This window comes from Antedon mediterranea, chromosome 2, assembly GCF_964355755.1.
Source record: "Antedon mediterranea chromosome 2, ecAntMedi1.1, whole genome shotgun sequence".
Classification (NCBI taxonomy): Eukaryota; Metazoa; Echinodermata; class Crinoidea; order Comatulida; family Antedonidae; genus Antedon; species Antedon mediterranea.
In genome coordinates this window covers 26,818,507-26,834,892 of record NC_092671.1, presented here as the reverse complement: position 1 = coordinate 26,834,892, position 16,386 = coordinate 26,818,507, and the positions used below count along the sequence as shown (strand labels likewise).

Here is a 16,386-nt window from a genome sequence, read left to right as displayed (position 1 = left end):
AGTGTTCTATTTATTGCATTTGTTTGTAATCTATTTAGATCCAAAAGCGCCATATGACATTGTCTTGCAAAAGCAGGACTTTAACAGTCTGCAGTTTACATGGTCAACTGACCCGCAGGACATTTCTGAAGACTATCGTATCAGTTTAGAACGAGTCAGCGATGGTGTGACTGTTGTAGGAACAACAAGTCAACAAACGTCTGTTTATGATGGCCTGCTCTCGGCCACAGGATATGTGTTCTCAGTTTCTACTAATTCAGGCGTGAAAGAAAGTGCAACAAGAAGCCTCAATGCAAATACAAGTAAGTGATGCAACTGTTGAATTGAAAGCCAGAATGTCAACTTCCCTGAAATAAAGTGTTTCCATTTCAACCAAAGACCATATTTTATTGTTTTTACTCGATACCACAATGATAAGAATACAAATTATTAAACATAAATAAAATAGTACAGTAGTATAAATGTGTACCTCCAGAACTTTCTAGCCGGACTATAGGAAGTCCTTCTTTAACTCTCTATCTCCTATATGTGTTGCCACACTCCAATGAAAGTACAACGATAGTCGACAGTCAGTATTACTATGTTTTTTTAAATAATAAACTTGTAATTAGACTATTATTTAACATAAAACACTTATAGCAAGGTAAAATTAATAACCGTTGAGAAAAACAGGTTTTCAGATATAGGGCAATGCATATTATAGTTACAATGAAAGTTTTGTCTTTCATGATGTTTCTTCCGAATAGGAAACGTTCTATAAAACGGCTACACCTTTTTCCACTAATACATTTGAGCACTGAGAAAAGAATGTAAACTTTGTACACTGTGATTCTATAATTTTGCGATAACAATTTGTGATTTATTTATGTTGAAGTATATAAGTATATATTTTTAGTATGTTTGTAAAAACTTTCAACTTAATATTATATCTATGCCATAATTTTATTTGACTTGCCTCTCCAATCACTCCTCATTATTTTTTTTTAGATGTTGTACCTCCAGTTGTTTTTGTTGATGATGTTACTACAACATCAATTGACTATTCATGGGGAATACCGTCAGATCCTCAATACGATCGAGCCACATTCTTATTCTCCATATCCGATACATCAGGGAACGTACTTAGGAGTATCAACCAAGAAGAGAAGACTTACTTACTGGAAGGACTAACACCGTTCACAGAATATATCTTCAACATTGTAGTGCAAGTAATGGGTGGCTTTGAAAGTGAAACTGTATCACACGTGGTAACAACAGCACCAGATGGTAAATATATAATATTTAATTACCGTACTGACGCTGGTATACACTACACACTGTAGATCTTCGAATTAATGGGTGGGCTTATACCCGAGTGCCTCATTTTTCATGAAAATTAGTCAAAAGTCGGGGGTGGGCTTATACCCGAGTATGGGCTTATACCCGCGTCAGTACGGTAATCATTATAAAGTGATACCTTTCTTTAGAGTCCATCAATGGTGCTGGGAGTACAGATACAATTTGATCTCTATCAATTATCCCAAAGTCCCAACCAAGTCTTTAACAACAAAAATCTTCCCTTCTTTATCAAACTTATATAAATGAATAATGTTAAGTTCTGGTTTGTCTTTAGGAATGTCATCAACTATTGCAACATAGTTAAAAATTTTCTTGCTTCTTTCTATGGTATATTTGATAAGAACAAAATCTCCTTTCTGTGCGTTTATAGGTTCATTTGTTTCATTTAAAAAGAATTGTTTATTCCGTACTAATGGGAGTTGTTCTTTCTGTACAATGGGAATTATTGTGAGAGTGCAAGTGAGTCACATGAATAAGTTTTAATTATGAGAAAAGTCTGGAAGTTATGTAATAACTTATTCTGTACATTGGACATTGTTCGCATTTAATTAATGGCAGGTGTGATAAATAACAAAATAAATTATTAGAGTTCCTAGGCCTGAGAAAAAAATCGAACAAAAGAAGCCATAGATCCATAATAATAAACAACCACATAAACTTTGTACAAATTTTGCTGGTAGCTATGTTCATGCTAAGAAAAATTTGCTTAAAAAATGTTTTTGCATCAATACTATGTTAAATAATAGTGTTGTGGAATTATGTAATTCCGCAACCAATGATTTGTGACGGAATTTCAGTTTTAAAACTTCAATAACTTAAGAAATAAAAAAAATTAAAAACAATAATTATCATAATATAATGTCTATACTCTTGCTTGATTTGCATTAGTCTTGATTTTTTACAGAAGTTATTATTTTATTAGAAATCCTAAAAAAAACCACTTTTTTGTGTCGGAATTATAAAATATGATACATTATTATTGGGGCAAATTTAATTAATGTAAAATCAGAAATTAATTTTTTTTTTGTCTTGTGTCTAAAATGTTATGTACTAAACTGAAATAACATGGATTTTAACTTTTTACACCACTCTGATTATTTATTACTGAAGCTGAAAAAGGTCATACATTTTTCATTTTCATTAAATTTTTAGGTATCAATTTTTGAATCAAATTTTCCATATCATATCTAGGTGCTAATTTTTTTTTTTTCATATAACCTAATTCTCTATAAAATAATCTTTAATTTGATACCAAATATACTTTGATTGGTTTAATTTGAAAAAATGGAAAAAATCCTCTGCACTATGGAATTGCCCAATATAAAATTCATTTTCCACTTGCTTGATCTGATATTTTTTTGACAGCGTTATGAGCAATGAACATTGGAATGGCGCTTTAAAAATGGAATTATTGATTGCCAATTTACATTAAAGATGGGAATTCCATATCATATTTCAATTACAGTCGATTTTCACAATACCTTCAGATGTGACTCTTGATATCCAAAATGTCCAAATTTGTTTTTACCATCCGGTATGAGAGAGTTGACTGTATTTGATAATTTATTGACCAATCTGATCTCTAATTTAAACAACCTCAAGTAGTCAATCATATTTGTTGCATCTCTTGCCTTTTTACAGCAATATCTATTGCTGGTAGCAGATTTGTAGTCACTGATTTTATAGGAATATAGATTTTCTTTGCATATTTAGTCTTTCAGTAATATTAAAGATATTTTGTTGTCCTAGAAAAAAAATGTTTATGTCATTTTAAGATCACACAATAGTTATTCACTTTGACCAAAAATTTGATTTAAAAAAGAATTATTACATGAACAAACTCTATGTAAAGCAAAAAAATAAGGCAATGGATTTTTGGTTATAATAAGTGAAATCACCATTTTTTCCCTGCAGAATTGAGAACTTTATTAAACTGCAAAATGATATTTATTTATTTATTTTTGTTTTTGGGGGAAAATACATCTTTAAAGTATTTCAAAATAATGTGAAACACATATCTGAAATATTAGGTTGATAAAATATTACTTTCATTCCTTTCAGTACCTGGTGGTGTATCTGCTCTAATTGTGGCAGAAAAAACATCAAATGATGTAACCTTACAATGGTCATTTACAGGCTTAGTTCATGGTGAATTCAGGAACATTACTATCAGTTATTCATCCAATTCACAAACTGTAAGAAATATTTAATTTTTTTAAACATAATTTCTTATATATTATTTATTTTAATAGGTCAAGTAGCTCACGATAGTATACAAATAATGAATGTTTATGAGTTGGATGTGAGAATATTTCATGAGAATTGACTGCTTTGAGTTGAAAATAGAGCAGTCAATTTTTCAACTCATGAAATATTCTCTCCATTCAACAAATACAAAACATTCATTATTTGTTTTATAACACAGCTACTTTTATTCAATTTGTCCATTGTAAATGAATGCTACTGTAGGCCGGGAAGCTAGGCCATTACAAAAGGTGGTGCTACAAATTAAAAAAATTAAGAGTAAAACAGTTACAGACGGCGCGTGGCAAAAATTCTTAAAATGTTTACAGAAAGCCGAACTTACATTAGAGTGTGTTAATTAACACCATTAAATATCACTTTTAATAATAGGATACTCTTAATGTTAATTTTTTTCTATATGAATAGGATGAAAATAGAATAGCCATCACATCTCAATTGACCAACTATGATGAGACAATCTCATCACTCACTCCTGGTCTTACATACACGTTTGAAGTCCAAGTTTACAATCATATGTATTCCAGTGTCGTTTCAACAGTAACTGCTGTGCTGATACAATCAGGTATATGTAATTGTAATACTGACTTTTGTCAGTGTTATTTTAGGCCCTATTGTATTATTGCACTGTAGTGGGTGTAAGCCCTAAGAGTTCTTTCCATGTACCATGTTTTTTATTTATATTTATATATTTTTGGCAAATTTCCATGGATAACCATTGTAATTCACTCTCCGTCTTAAAGACAAAACAAACGATACTCTACATACAAAAGTCTTGAGAGTAGCATTTTTGTTCTCATAAACCCCAACTCAATTAATTTATTTAAATCTAGACAATAATTGATGCATAAAAATGTTTCTCATTTATATTATCATGAGATAATCAATACAGAAGTGGTACACTCCACTACAGAACACAGACATTATGATTTCCAAATGTGGAATGGAGATTTATGCAAACACAAAACACAATCTGTATGTTTAATTCCACCATATGTTTTATGTCTGTTTTCCATAGGTCTGACTTTTTTTTGGCAGGCAAGGCATTTGAAAGCAAATATCCATGCTCCTTTTAGCTATTGTTTACAGTCTGTCAAGAGAACAGGTTCTTGACAGACTGTAACACTTTGCCCTTCTGTTGCTTGAAATAAAAAGTTTATCCATGTTTTAGTAGACTGAGGATGTAGGTCTTCTTTTCTCATTTTATATCAACACTTCTACACCTTTTTTACTTCAGCTGTTTTCTTTCACTCTCAGTGACTTACGTGATGTTTTTATTTCAACAGCACCACCAAAGCCTACAGCAGTGTTGACCGTGAACACAGAGCTGGACAGAACATCAACCAGCCTAACCATTGAGATGAGTTCAGATATGTTCAGTACTGAAAATGGTCAAATAAGCCATATTGTAATCTTTGTTACAGAAGATGGGGGTAGGTTTATAAGCCTTTTTTTTTGTGTTGCCAACTGAGTACAGTGTGCATACAATTATATGTAAATGAGAGCTTTGCAGTATGCAAATAAAAAACATCTTTAATTCAATAATCAAAACGTTCCTTTTCAATTGAACCTACTCTACCTAAAATTACTCCATCTTATTACAATTATCAAAGTGTAATTGCGGTAAATTGGAGTGAATACTCGCCCACTTAAATTTGCGTCATTTAAATACTGTATTATGGTGTGTATAGAGGATCTGATAACTAACACCAAACTTAATTTTCATTTCAAGAACATTTGTTAATTTCAATAATGGCAAAATAACAATACATAATGACATTTTGAAGACCATTATTGGGTATCCTGTATTAGAAGAAAACAAAGTTTCTTGTCATATACAGGATCCCAAAGAAAAAGATAAACAACAAAGCAACAAGAAACTTCAAGAGAATTCAATCTTAAGAAAGAAAGAAAAGTACCTAGTAAAATCTTTTGTATTATTTCATATTAGCTGAAGAAACTGTGGCTTCGAAACCCCTCACCTATTTCCAAGTTCAAGATCTTGACCCTAGGCCACCGTACCAAACCTCTGGTAATTTGACTGTACAACTTCAGAGTATTAGTCGTCGAAGGCGACGTGCCACGGCCGTGAACACATTCATGGTTGGAGCAGAGGATTGCAACGCAGCTAATGTTCCAGTATATTGTAATGGTGAATTGGAAGCAAGAAACACATATCGGTAAGATTATGCAGTGAAATGTGTTGTGAATAGTTCTTTATGTATATAAATATATATATCTAAAAACAGCATCTCCTCTGGTGAAGGTGCACGATGCTGGTTCACCGAAGAATAAGCAGGCAGGCATTCTATGTTGTGCTTGCTGTATTCCAAACATATAATTATTTCAGTTTAGTAATCAACACATTTCCACAAAGCTGAAACAGTTGAATTGAATTACAGTATTACATTATTAAGGGGACAACTTCAGGACGCAAAACAATTGTTCAGCCAGATGAAATTATTTAAACATATTTCAACATTATTTTTATTTAGTTTTTCAGCAAGAGCATATGGTCTGGATGGTACATACACAGATAGTGATTGGTCAGAACCATCAACTACAAGTAAGTGTTGCATAATTTGCATATGGGAGTGATGATGCTGATAATAAGTCACAATGGAGATAATGAAAATGATAATGCGTTATTATAAATAAATTTGATTGGACAATTGTGGGTCACACGGCGTGCAATAGTATGTACTATTTAATGATCGTGTAATAGTACCTTTGTTTGTGTACAGAAAAAAAATCTTCTTTACGAAAAAAAAAGCTGTGTGAAATCAAATAGCAGCACCGTCTGCAGTGATGCCCACGATCTCTCCTCCAAGACCAGATAGCAATGACAAGAATCTATGTTATATAAAACAAATAATGAATGTTTTTATATTTGTGCAATGGTACAAATAATTTCATTCGGTGAAATATAAAATTCTATTTTAACCTGGGCTTCACCTCTGGAAATTATTTGTACCATCGCACTCATAAACACTCATTATTTGTATAATATCTGCTGATAATCTCCTAATGGTTTTAAAAATGTCATTGATGATGGAGTCATTGCTTAAATTGATTGTACAAGGGATGATGATTTTTATGTGTTGAGCATAGTATTTTTACAACTTTTGTTTATTTTTGTTTATTTAGGATCAGATTTGTTGTGGTTTGTTTGGTGTGCCATCGCTATTGGTATTCTTTTGATCTTTGTGCTTGTCATCATGTGCTCAATGTTTACTGGAGCGTAAGTATAGACCAAATTCTCTCTGAATTTGTTAATTAATTATGTCTTTGAATTGATTTATTTCAAATACCCACATATGAATACACAACAATTAGATAATCTGCAACATACAAACTTTGCATGAAACAAAAAAATGGATATAACAAAGATAACAGAAATGTTTTTTTTAAATAAACTCTCCATTCTTAAAGACTCCACAAATGTTTATATTAGGAAAGTATACAAAATAAAAAGTGTGTTAGGTATTTAAAGTCAATGATGAATATTTGATTGAACATTTTTAACTAAATGTATTCGCTTACTGTAGAGTTTATGTAGTATTCTGTTGGAAAACTTACTTGCAATTATGATTTAAGAGCTGATTTTCGTTTTATTTAATGAAATATTTAAAATGGGATTCTTCCTTTTATAAGAATTTGCTTTCATGATTTTTTTTTCCTCTTTGTTTTCCGCTCTTTATTTGCAAGTAATTTAGAACATTAATTTTCAATAACATAAAAACAGCTAATTATTTATTCATAACTGGTGGAAAATATCCAAGTTACAATAAAAAAAATGTTAAAAAAAACCAAAAAATGTCTCCCTTTAAGTAATTTAGTTATTTGATTTAATTTTGTCACCAGATGTTGTGGTGAAAGATCTCTTGAAGATAAGCTTGAAAATGAAGCTCGCAATGATATGTTTGCTACACCCATTGAGACTGTACGTATGGCATCCACGCCATCTACATCTCGGGCAAGATCGTATAACAGGCCTGATACCCAACGAGCACCTAAGCCAGACCGGCCTGCATGGACCAGAAGTTCAAGGTAATTTGCATATTTCGCTATAAATTATGATGCTTTTTTTATTCGGACTGTTCAGTTAAAATCAAATGTGATCATTAATATTAAAATCATTTGTTGACTGAGTATGGACACAGGGGACCTGGTTATCAAATATCTACAATAATTAAAATATCTGAATCAGGATACCTTAAACAAATGAAATATAAGTTTAAATTAATCTAATAAATTTATTAATTGATATAATAAATGATAATTGTGTTGTTTTTCAGACCTGTTTACATTAACCAATATGAAAGCCACGTAAATCTTATGTTATCAGAATCACAGTTTAGGTTCTCAGATGAATATGATGTAAGTAGTACAGGTTATTGGAGAAAATTTTAAATATCTTTTTTCTCTGTGCATTTAAAATATGATATAAGTTTGAAGATCTTGTTCGATTACATGGAAGACCTAGTCATCCAGTGAAAGTCTCAGTTGGGCTGACTTTTGTGTTTACCATTTAGTAATAACAGTTATTTTACTGATACTGATATTTATTTACATTTATATGTCTTTAGTTATTACGTGATGTTTGCATCAATGAAGCAACCGATATTGGCCGTCTTGACTGTAATGTGTCAAAGAACAGATATAGAAATATATTGCCATGTAAGTTCAATGTTAAATATGCCTCTTTTTTTTTAGATCCTCTCATTAATAATGGAATGATCCATTTTAATGGTCTGAGGTTTCTAATAACAGAATGAAAGTAGAAAACTGAGATATATCTGAAATCAACAATTTTGTTTTCATAAACACCTTCTTTCAGAAGAATATCAATCTGTAACTAAATAGACTGACTGACCTCTAGAGTGTCATTTCTGTTTAATCACAATTTTACTGAAAACAAATTCAGAACCAAACCTTATTTATTATTTTCCCATTGTCGTCACAAAATAGCACAAACTGCTTGCATCTCAAACATATCACTATAATGTCATAGAATAATTTAAAGAAAGAAACGGTTAAATCCAGAATTTTATATTTTTAATACTAGGCCTACATGATTTGTATATTATATTTTTTATAGCCTATATGTGTAAATAATGTATTTTATCATAATGTAATTTATATTTTGTATGTATTTTATTAGAATTTAAGAGGGCTCTGAATATCAATAGGCATTAATTTGTCCAGCTGGAAGGGTTACCCTCTATAAATAAAGTTGAATAAAAAAAAATAATAGAAATTTGCCATACATTTGGTTGAAACCCATGCAGATGTCATTTATTATGGTGCTGTATCTCATTCTAAAAGCAGTTTGTTTTTATTTTCAGTTGATCGATCTTCAGTTCGATTGTCTCACAATGGTCAAACAGGATCTGAGTATATTAATGCCAACTATTTGGATGTAAGTAAAAAGCACCATTAAAGTGAACAAGTGTAACCGTAATAAATAAATCATATTATTATTAAAGAACAACTTTAAATAAATCGTAAAAATAGAAATGTTGAATTTTGTTACTGTTTCTTTTGCCTATCTGGATATTAGTGTTTCTTCAAATAACAAACTAAACATTTTATGTGTAGTCTATATTTTTCTTTAGTAATACAGTAATGAACACTTACTCCATGGGATTTAGCTAAAAAATGACCCTTTTCTCACACAAATTGCAAGAAAAGGTTTTTTTGATAAAATGTGTTCTTTAGACCCTACTGAACACATTTATCAGCGTTAGGACGTTTTTAAAAAAACAGGAAGTAGCCTAATTTGCATAATTAAAATGGCTCTATAATTGCTCTATATCTTGATAACCGCTAGTCACAGATAATTAATTATGGTCGTGTCAAAATGTTTAGAATATATGTTTTTATATTCACTTTAATGAAAAAGTTTGTCCAAAAATGAATGGAAGTGCTATTTCTAACATTATTGACCTTTGACCTTTTTTTATCATATCTCAGCAACCACTAATCGGAGATATACAAATTAGGGCTTAAATTGTTCAGAAACTACACATTTATATCCAGTCTAATGGCACGTTTTTGTAGGTAATAACAATTTAGATTCCTAAGACAAGAAGGACATTGGGTTGAAACTTTAAAAAATCATTTTTTAAAAGTGTCAATTTTCCAACTATAGTTGTGCAAAAGCAAACAAATATACAAGAATTACTTGATATTTTTTTTCCGGATTTTAGGGTTATAAAACCACCAAAGAATATATCGTCACACAAGGACCTCTACCAGATAGTAAGGAAGACTTTTGGCGTATGATATGGGAAGAAGAGGTGCCAACTATTGTAATGGTTACTCAGTGTGTTGAGAAGGGTCGGGTAAGCTAAATGTTATTACTTATTAACGAGTCATTAGACTTCAAATCAAAGTAACCATTTCTTTCTCTTGTAAATATGTAATAATAATAATTTGATTAAATATGAGGGGCAAATTCCAAAGAGCAAAGATTGTGAATGGCAGCCCAACTGTGTTTGGCCTAAGACCTAGTGGCATTTTAGAGCCATTATTTGTTCATATCCATTTAATGTAATCTCTAAAATCATTTCAATACCTCATACATTTAGTTCATAATTTTCACATTAACACTATGTTGCACAGGAGAAAAAATGTACAAAAAAGGGACACTTTGTGAACTTTGTTTCTTTACACATGCATACTTTTTTTTGTGTTCAACTCAAATTTAGTGGAATATTGTATCGCAAATTCACCATTAAGTTATGAAAACTGTTATTTATATATAGATTCCAAGATTTTTAACGTTTTAAATAAATTAGTGTGAAAATTATAAATTTTAAGAGACATTTTCTGTGAAGGGATGTAAGTATAATTCTAGGTGTAAATTTGTTTATATATGTATCTACTTGCAGGTTAAGTGTGACCATTACTGGCCTTTTGATACTGATCCAGAAGAATATGGTGACATCATTGTAACCATGGTGAATGAATCTGAAATGACAGACTACATTGTCCGCGACTTTAACATTGAACATTCTCAGGTAATTATTTTGTTACTAAATGCAATTCATACATTCACCTGACAGCACTTGGTCCTATTACATACTTTTACAGTGCTAATAACTATGCTATGTACAGTACATCCCAGCATTATGGGTGATGTAAAAATGAAGCATTGTTGCTATCAATTATTTATAGAGTTTAACTCCTAAACAAGTCACTAAAACTACTTCGGAAGAGTGAGAGAAGTGTATTATGTTCTTATGAGTATGGTATAACAATATAAAGTAATCATTTAAACACATGACAGTACGATAGTTAGGCTACATTAAACATGTTTACATACTCTGTGCGTTGTTCTTTATGTGTATTTTTATTTCTGTAGATTGTTTATTCCGTGAATTGTTATTTATTTGGAGTGTTGAGCATTATTTCTGTTAAGCATTATTTCAGTTGAGCATTATTCCTGTTGAGTGTTATTTCTGTTGAGCATTATTTCTGTTGAGTGTTATTTCTGTTGAGCATTATTTCTGTTGAGTGTTATTTCTGTTGAGCATTATTTCTGTTGAGTGTTATTTCTGTTGAGCATTATTTCTGTTGAGTGTTATTTCTGTTGAGTGTTATTTCTGTGGATTGTTGTTTCAGTTCATTATTGTTACAGTAGATTCTTATTGTTATTTCCGTGGATTCTTATTCATGTGGATTTTATTTCTTTGGATTGTTTTTTAATTTTTATCTTATTCATATGGATTGTTATTTCTGTGGCTTATTATTTCTGCCTGTTAATTTTTAGTATCCTTAATATCATGAGTTGTTTTTTTTGTTGTTTTTTTTTAGATGAGTGAACTTCGACAAGTAAAACAATTTCAATTTACTTCATGGATGGACCACGGTGTACCCGAAACACCTGAACCAATGGTACGATTTATAGCCAACATCAGAGGCCAGCATCCAGCATCTGAGGGACCGATGGTTGTACATTGCAGGTAAGCACAAGTGTGTCCTGTATTGGGAGAGTTAGCATACATATATTATAGCAAACAGAAAAAGTACTATTTATCAAGCTCTGTCTACATTATCAAACTTTAGTTTATGTGACAAAAAAATATGACCATATATGGTCATAATGATGTCATAAAACTACCATATTTGAGCATTACCACGATATTTGGGCACATCACACTTTTTTTGTCTAGTTTGATAGTGTAGACAGAGCTTAATATTGTATATAGACATGGGTTCCAACTTTCACATCTCTCAATAGATTTGCAAAGTAGACCAGTTTCATGGTTTTCTGTTGAACAGATTGTCACCTACTTATTTATAATTAAATAATAATTATTGCATAATTGTTGAAATAAAGTTTGCGGTACACCACATAAGAACACTTATTCATATTGTTTGAAATTCAACAGTTCTTTTCAGAACTATACGTAGTATACCGCAAACTATACGTAGTATACCGCAAACTATACGTAGTATACCGCAAACTATACGTAGTATACCGCAAACTATACGTAGTATACCGCAAACTATACGTAGTATACCGCAAACTATACGTAGTATACCGCAAACTATACGTAGTATACCGCAAACTTTAAAATCAACATATTGATTTTCCATGCAAACCTTCAAACAATATGCATAACTGTTCTTTGTTTAGATTCGAACCTACCAGGTAATAATTGATCATTGCTTATGCTTTTCATTTTGTTGATCATGTCATCTGATAAACGAATATGTAATTGTTTATTTGCTTGTTGCAGTGCTGGTGTTGGACGATCTGGAACGTTTGTAGCATGTGACATCTTATTACAACATGTTACAGATCAAAGGAATGATGTAATTGATGTGTTTGGAGTTGTCTATCGAATGCGCACTCAGCGATGCTACATGGTACAAACAGAGGTAATAGTTTCATCTTTGATTTTGATACATTCACTGTTTAATAATATATTTTCATGAAAATTAGGAATAAAACTTTGAGGCCATTTTGTAGTTTAAATAAGGTTATTGATTATTATTGATTTTGCTTTTGAAAAAGACAAAATAAACGATTACTTTTAAGCTGAAACCCGTAATCTCCAAACACTGGGCTTCAAGTATATCTCATTAATATAAGAATTAACAAAAATTTTGAAAGATTTAACCAGCGTATGCTGAATTAATCATAAATGATGTATATTTTGTGTAAATTCACAATGTGTTTGTTATTTCCTAGGCCCAGTATGTGTTTATTCATCGAGCTATACTTGAAGTACTTAAAGGGAGCGTGAGCAACAGTAACTGGGTTCTCATGCATCCTGGTACCAGTAGGCCTGACTCATGTAAGTGTTTATTTATATTGTATACAACATATATATAACAATACATTATTATTATTATATTATTATTTACTGGGCTGAGGGGGACGGTTAAAAATATAGCTCAAGGTGAGACTACACTATATCCCGAGAAAAAGTCAAAGAATGTAGCATATCTCCAGATCACTGAGGGCTAATATTTGTTACCGTTTCCCGATGAAAGTCCATTAAATATTTGTTTTATATACACCATACCACGAAATGTGGCTGTAGGCTAGGCCGAAGCAAACACATACATGGAATTGGTTAGGGATACGCAGTTTAGCTGGTCTATAGTGTGACGGCATGGCAATAACTATAGACCGTCGATTAACCAATCATATATGCTTGGAATTAAAAGGTTCTAGTTTATAAATCTAGATATATACTCTTCAGGACCAAATGCTGTAAGACCTACAGTGGATACATTTTCCTTTCTTGCAACCTCTCTTTGAAACAAATTCACACCTTTGATGATAAATGAAAACTTATATAGCGCCGGTATCCTCCACCCATGTGGCGCTCATGGCGCTTTGTGCATTAACAACGTGCGAGAACATCAGCGAATAGCGACGTCTTTAGGTTGGTCTTGAAACTGTTTAGACTAGTTGAGCATTTAACTGTTGCTGGTAAGCTGTTCCATACACTTGCGGCCGCAACGTAAAAAGATCTCTGACCCCATTGATTTTTCGCTCTACGCTCTTGAAGAAGGTTTTGTGACAATGATCGTAGGCCTCTGCGGGATGATTCGTAACGATCCACGAGGTCAGATAAATAAGCAGGAGCACTGTCATTTAGGATCTTAAATACAAACAACGCAAGTTTGTACTTAATACGTTGTTGAACAGGCAACCAATGCAAATCCATCAGAACAGGAGTTATGTGAGCGTTTGATTTTGTATAAGTTACAATTCTAGCTGCCATATTTTGCAAGCGCTGCAAACGTTGTATTTGAGATTTTGGTATGCCAAACAACAAGGCATTACCAATGTCAATTTTAGAAGTGACAAATGAGTGTACAATCAATTCAGCTGTTTTCTTGTTAAGATTACCGCGAATACGACCAAGGTTCCTAATCGATATGCATGCTGCTTTGGATACAGTTGTTATTTGTGCTTCCATAGTGAGATTACTATCCAGCATGATTCCCAGATTCCGGACCACCGATGAGGGAGCGATGTTAGAGTTTCCGATTCTGATATGTGTGATGTTGATTTTGGAGATGTTACATTTGTTACATATGTTGTCGAACTTTCAAACACTTCACTTATTTAAAATTAATTTTAACTCATTTATTAGTTTGTGAATATACTTAACTTTTACTGTCTTTAATCTAAATGTTATGTTCTTGTTTTTTATGTACCCTCATTTTTAAAAATATATTTTAGTCTACTCTGTAGCATTGTTATTATTATACTGATACGGGGGTCACGACTTAAAGTTCAGTGAACTTACTGTGACCTCCTTCCATTCATATATTATACTCTGTACACGTATGTTTGTTTTTAAGCATTTAATGAGTGGAAATAAATGAAACGATTTAGTTAGGACATTTCAGGATAAAATGGGCCTGATCATTTTTGTAATTGGCGGTTTATAATGTTTGATTGATTAAATGAATTGTAAATTGCTTCATTTAATGACATTATTGCTGTTGCTCTGTCCTGGTCGCATTATTTTTTCTCCTATGAAGCTAAGGTAAAAACCCTTATTATGACATTTTAGGGGTCTCTATATATTATTATGACGCTAAGGCTTGTGTTCGATGCTCATCAGCATCATTCATTTTTTTTAATAGTTGAGATTACTAAATCATTTGTACATTATGTTTTAATATTCTTATTTTTTTTCCTCATTTCTACAGCTTATAGACCTGAACCAGACATGGCTGACCCATTTGGAGATGAGATCTAAACATCACATATAACAAAAATATATATTAATACATTTAAATCACAACTATTGAAAATAAAAAAATGCGTACTCATACTGCTAATTGTATTTTTCAGCAACCAATGATAATTAATTTAGTTTAAGACACCCATTTTAAAAATTCAGCCGTGAGCCAGTTCAAAATGTTGCTGTTTCTATGTGTTTAGACATAAGATACTAAATGTATCATATATCTCAGATTGCAAATCATGTGATTAATTATGTGCAAATAATGTGTGAAGCCTTTTCTTTTAATTTTGGTTCGTCAGCCGTTTTTTCATTTTTCATCCTAGAGCAATGTCTATGACATTCAGGTATCTTTTGGACCCTTTTGCATAATAAATTAATATTTATATGAATAATTACCACCCACAATCATCTAACTTTATAATTATGAATACAAATTAGATTTAGGCCAAGTTAAAAAAACATAACCAGTACTTAGGGTAGCCGTACTGTATCGGTACTGTATTCTTATTATACTAGAATAGGGGAAATGTATACATTGTCTTGAATAGGGTATTTGCAGTGTACTGTGTTTATTATTATTATTTTACTATAAAATATGTTAATGTTATTATTATTGTTATTATTTATGGTTACTATTATTGCAATATAAAACTAATATTACAATATAATAAATTTACCATAATTATTTTAAGTCTATTCAGCATTATTAAATACCAGGATTAACTATTTTATTAGAATATTAAAAGTCATTGTTTTTACTGGAAATACTTGTATTTAGCTTAATACAGTAATTTTAAATGTTATTTCTTAATTGCTGCATATATGTAATTTGTTTGTAATATTTTTACACAGGATATTTTTTATTGATATGATATAGAAATTGGATTGAAGAATCTCAATTTTATTATGTATTATTTATATTTTTGTAACACTCAACTCTATTGCTTAGAATTCAACTAAAGTAAATAAATTGAAATAATAATATTTGGTCCGTAGGCGTGTGCAGTAGGTACATAAGCCAATATTTTACTTTTTACTTGTGTGGAATGATTAGGAGAGTGAACAGTCATCATACGCCCACCGTAAGTTTGGTCACAAACAAGAGATGAATAAGTGTAGTTAATTTTAACACAAAGTAATTATTTAATATGTGTAGTGTATCTATGTAATTTTGTATGGGATAAATTAATGGTGTACATTTAGGCCTATCTTATTTTACTAATATGTTTATAATATATTTTTGTACTTTTTAAAAATAAAATTTGATACTTAAACAAGTTTAATGATTGATAACTTATTTCAGAAAAATAATTCCATATATACAACAAACAATACAAAAATTTTCTCTCATTTAGTGAACTGATTTTTTTGAGAAAAAAAAATTGGCCTAGAAGAACGGGAATTTAAATTTTTTTTTTATTTAATAACTGAGAGTATATTTCGTTGTTTTTATATATGAATGAAAATGTGTTGCGATTACACAAAGAAGAAGCACGGTATCAATGTGCACATTGAGGCAAGATTTTTAAACGAATTAAATGAACACAGAGTAGACACA

The 16,386-nt window shown here is 31.1% G+C and overlaps 1 protein-coding gene across 1 annotated transcript in view; it reads left to right on the top strand.

The window, feature by feature from the left end:
• LOC140040812 (uncharacterized) overlaps nucleotides 1-16,065 on the top strand; it is a 46,044-nt gene extending 29,979 nt beyond the window's left edge. The window contains exons 45-62 of the mRNA XM_072087030.1: nucleotides 39-302; nucleotides 988-1,266; nucleotides 3,400-3,533; nucleotides 4,009-4,165; nucleotides 4,887-5,033; nucleotides 5,552-5,780; nucleotides 6,096-6,166; nucleotides 6,748-6,841; nucleotides 7,465-7,650; nucleotides 7,899-7,980; nucleotides 8,190-8,280; nucleotides 8,949-9,022; nucleotides 9,813-9,947; nucleotides 10,497-10,625; nucleotides 11,422-11,570; nucleotides 12,351-12,492; nucleotides 12,806-12,911; nucleotides 14,791-16,065. Coding sequence (XP_071943131.1) covers nucleotides 39-302; nucleotides 988-1,266; nucleotides 3,400-3,533; nucleotides 4,009-4,165; nucleotides 4,887-5,033; nucleotides 5,552-5,780; nucleotides 6,096-6,166; nucleotides 6,748-6,841; nucleotides 7,465-7,650; nucleotides 7,899-7,980; nucleotides 8,190-8,280; nucleotides 8,949-9,022; nucleotides 9,813-9,947; nucleotides 10,497-10,625; nucleotides 11,422-11,570; nucleotides 12,351-12,492; nucleotides 12,806-12,911; nucleotides 14,791-14,840 — 2,519 coding nt within the window. The 3' untranslated portion in view covers nucleotides 14,841-16,065. The remainder of the gene's footprint in view (nucleotides 1-38; nucleotides 303-987; nucleotides 1,267-3,399; nucleotides 3,534-4,008; nucleotides 4,166-4,886; nucleotides 5,034-5,551; nucleotides 5,781-6,095; nucleotides 6,167-6,747; nucleotides 6,842-7,464; nucleotides 7,651-7,898; nucleotides 7,981-8,189; nucleotides 8,281-8,948; nucleotides 9,023-9,812; nucleotides 9,948-10,496; nucleotides 10,626-11,421; nucleotides 11,571-12,350; nucleotides 12,493-12,805; nucleotides 12,912-14,790) is intronic.
• Nucleotides 16,066-16,386: the final 321 nt, after the last annotated feature.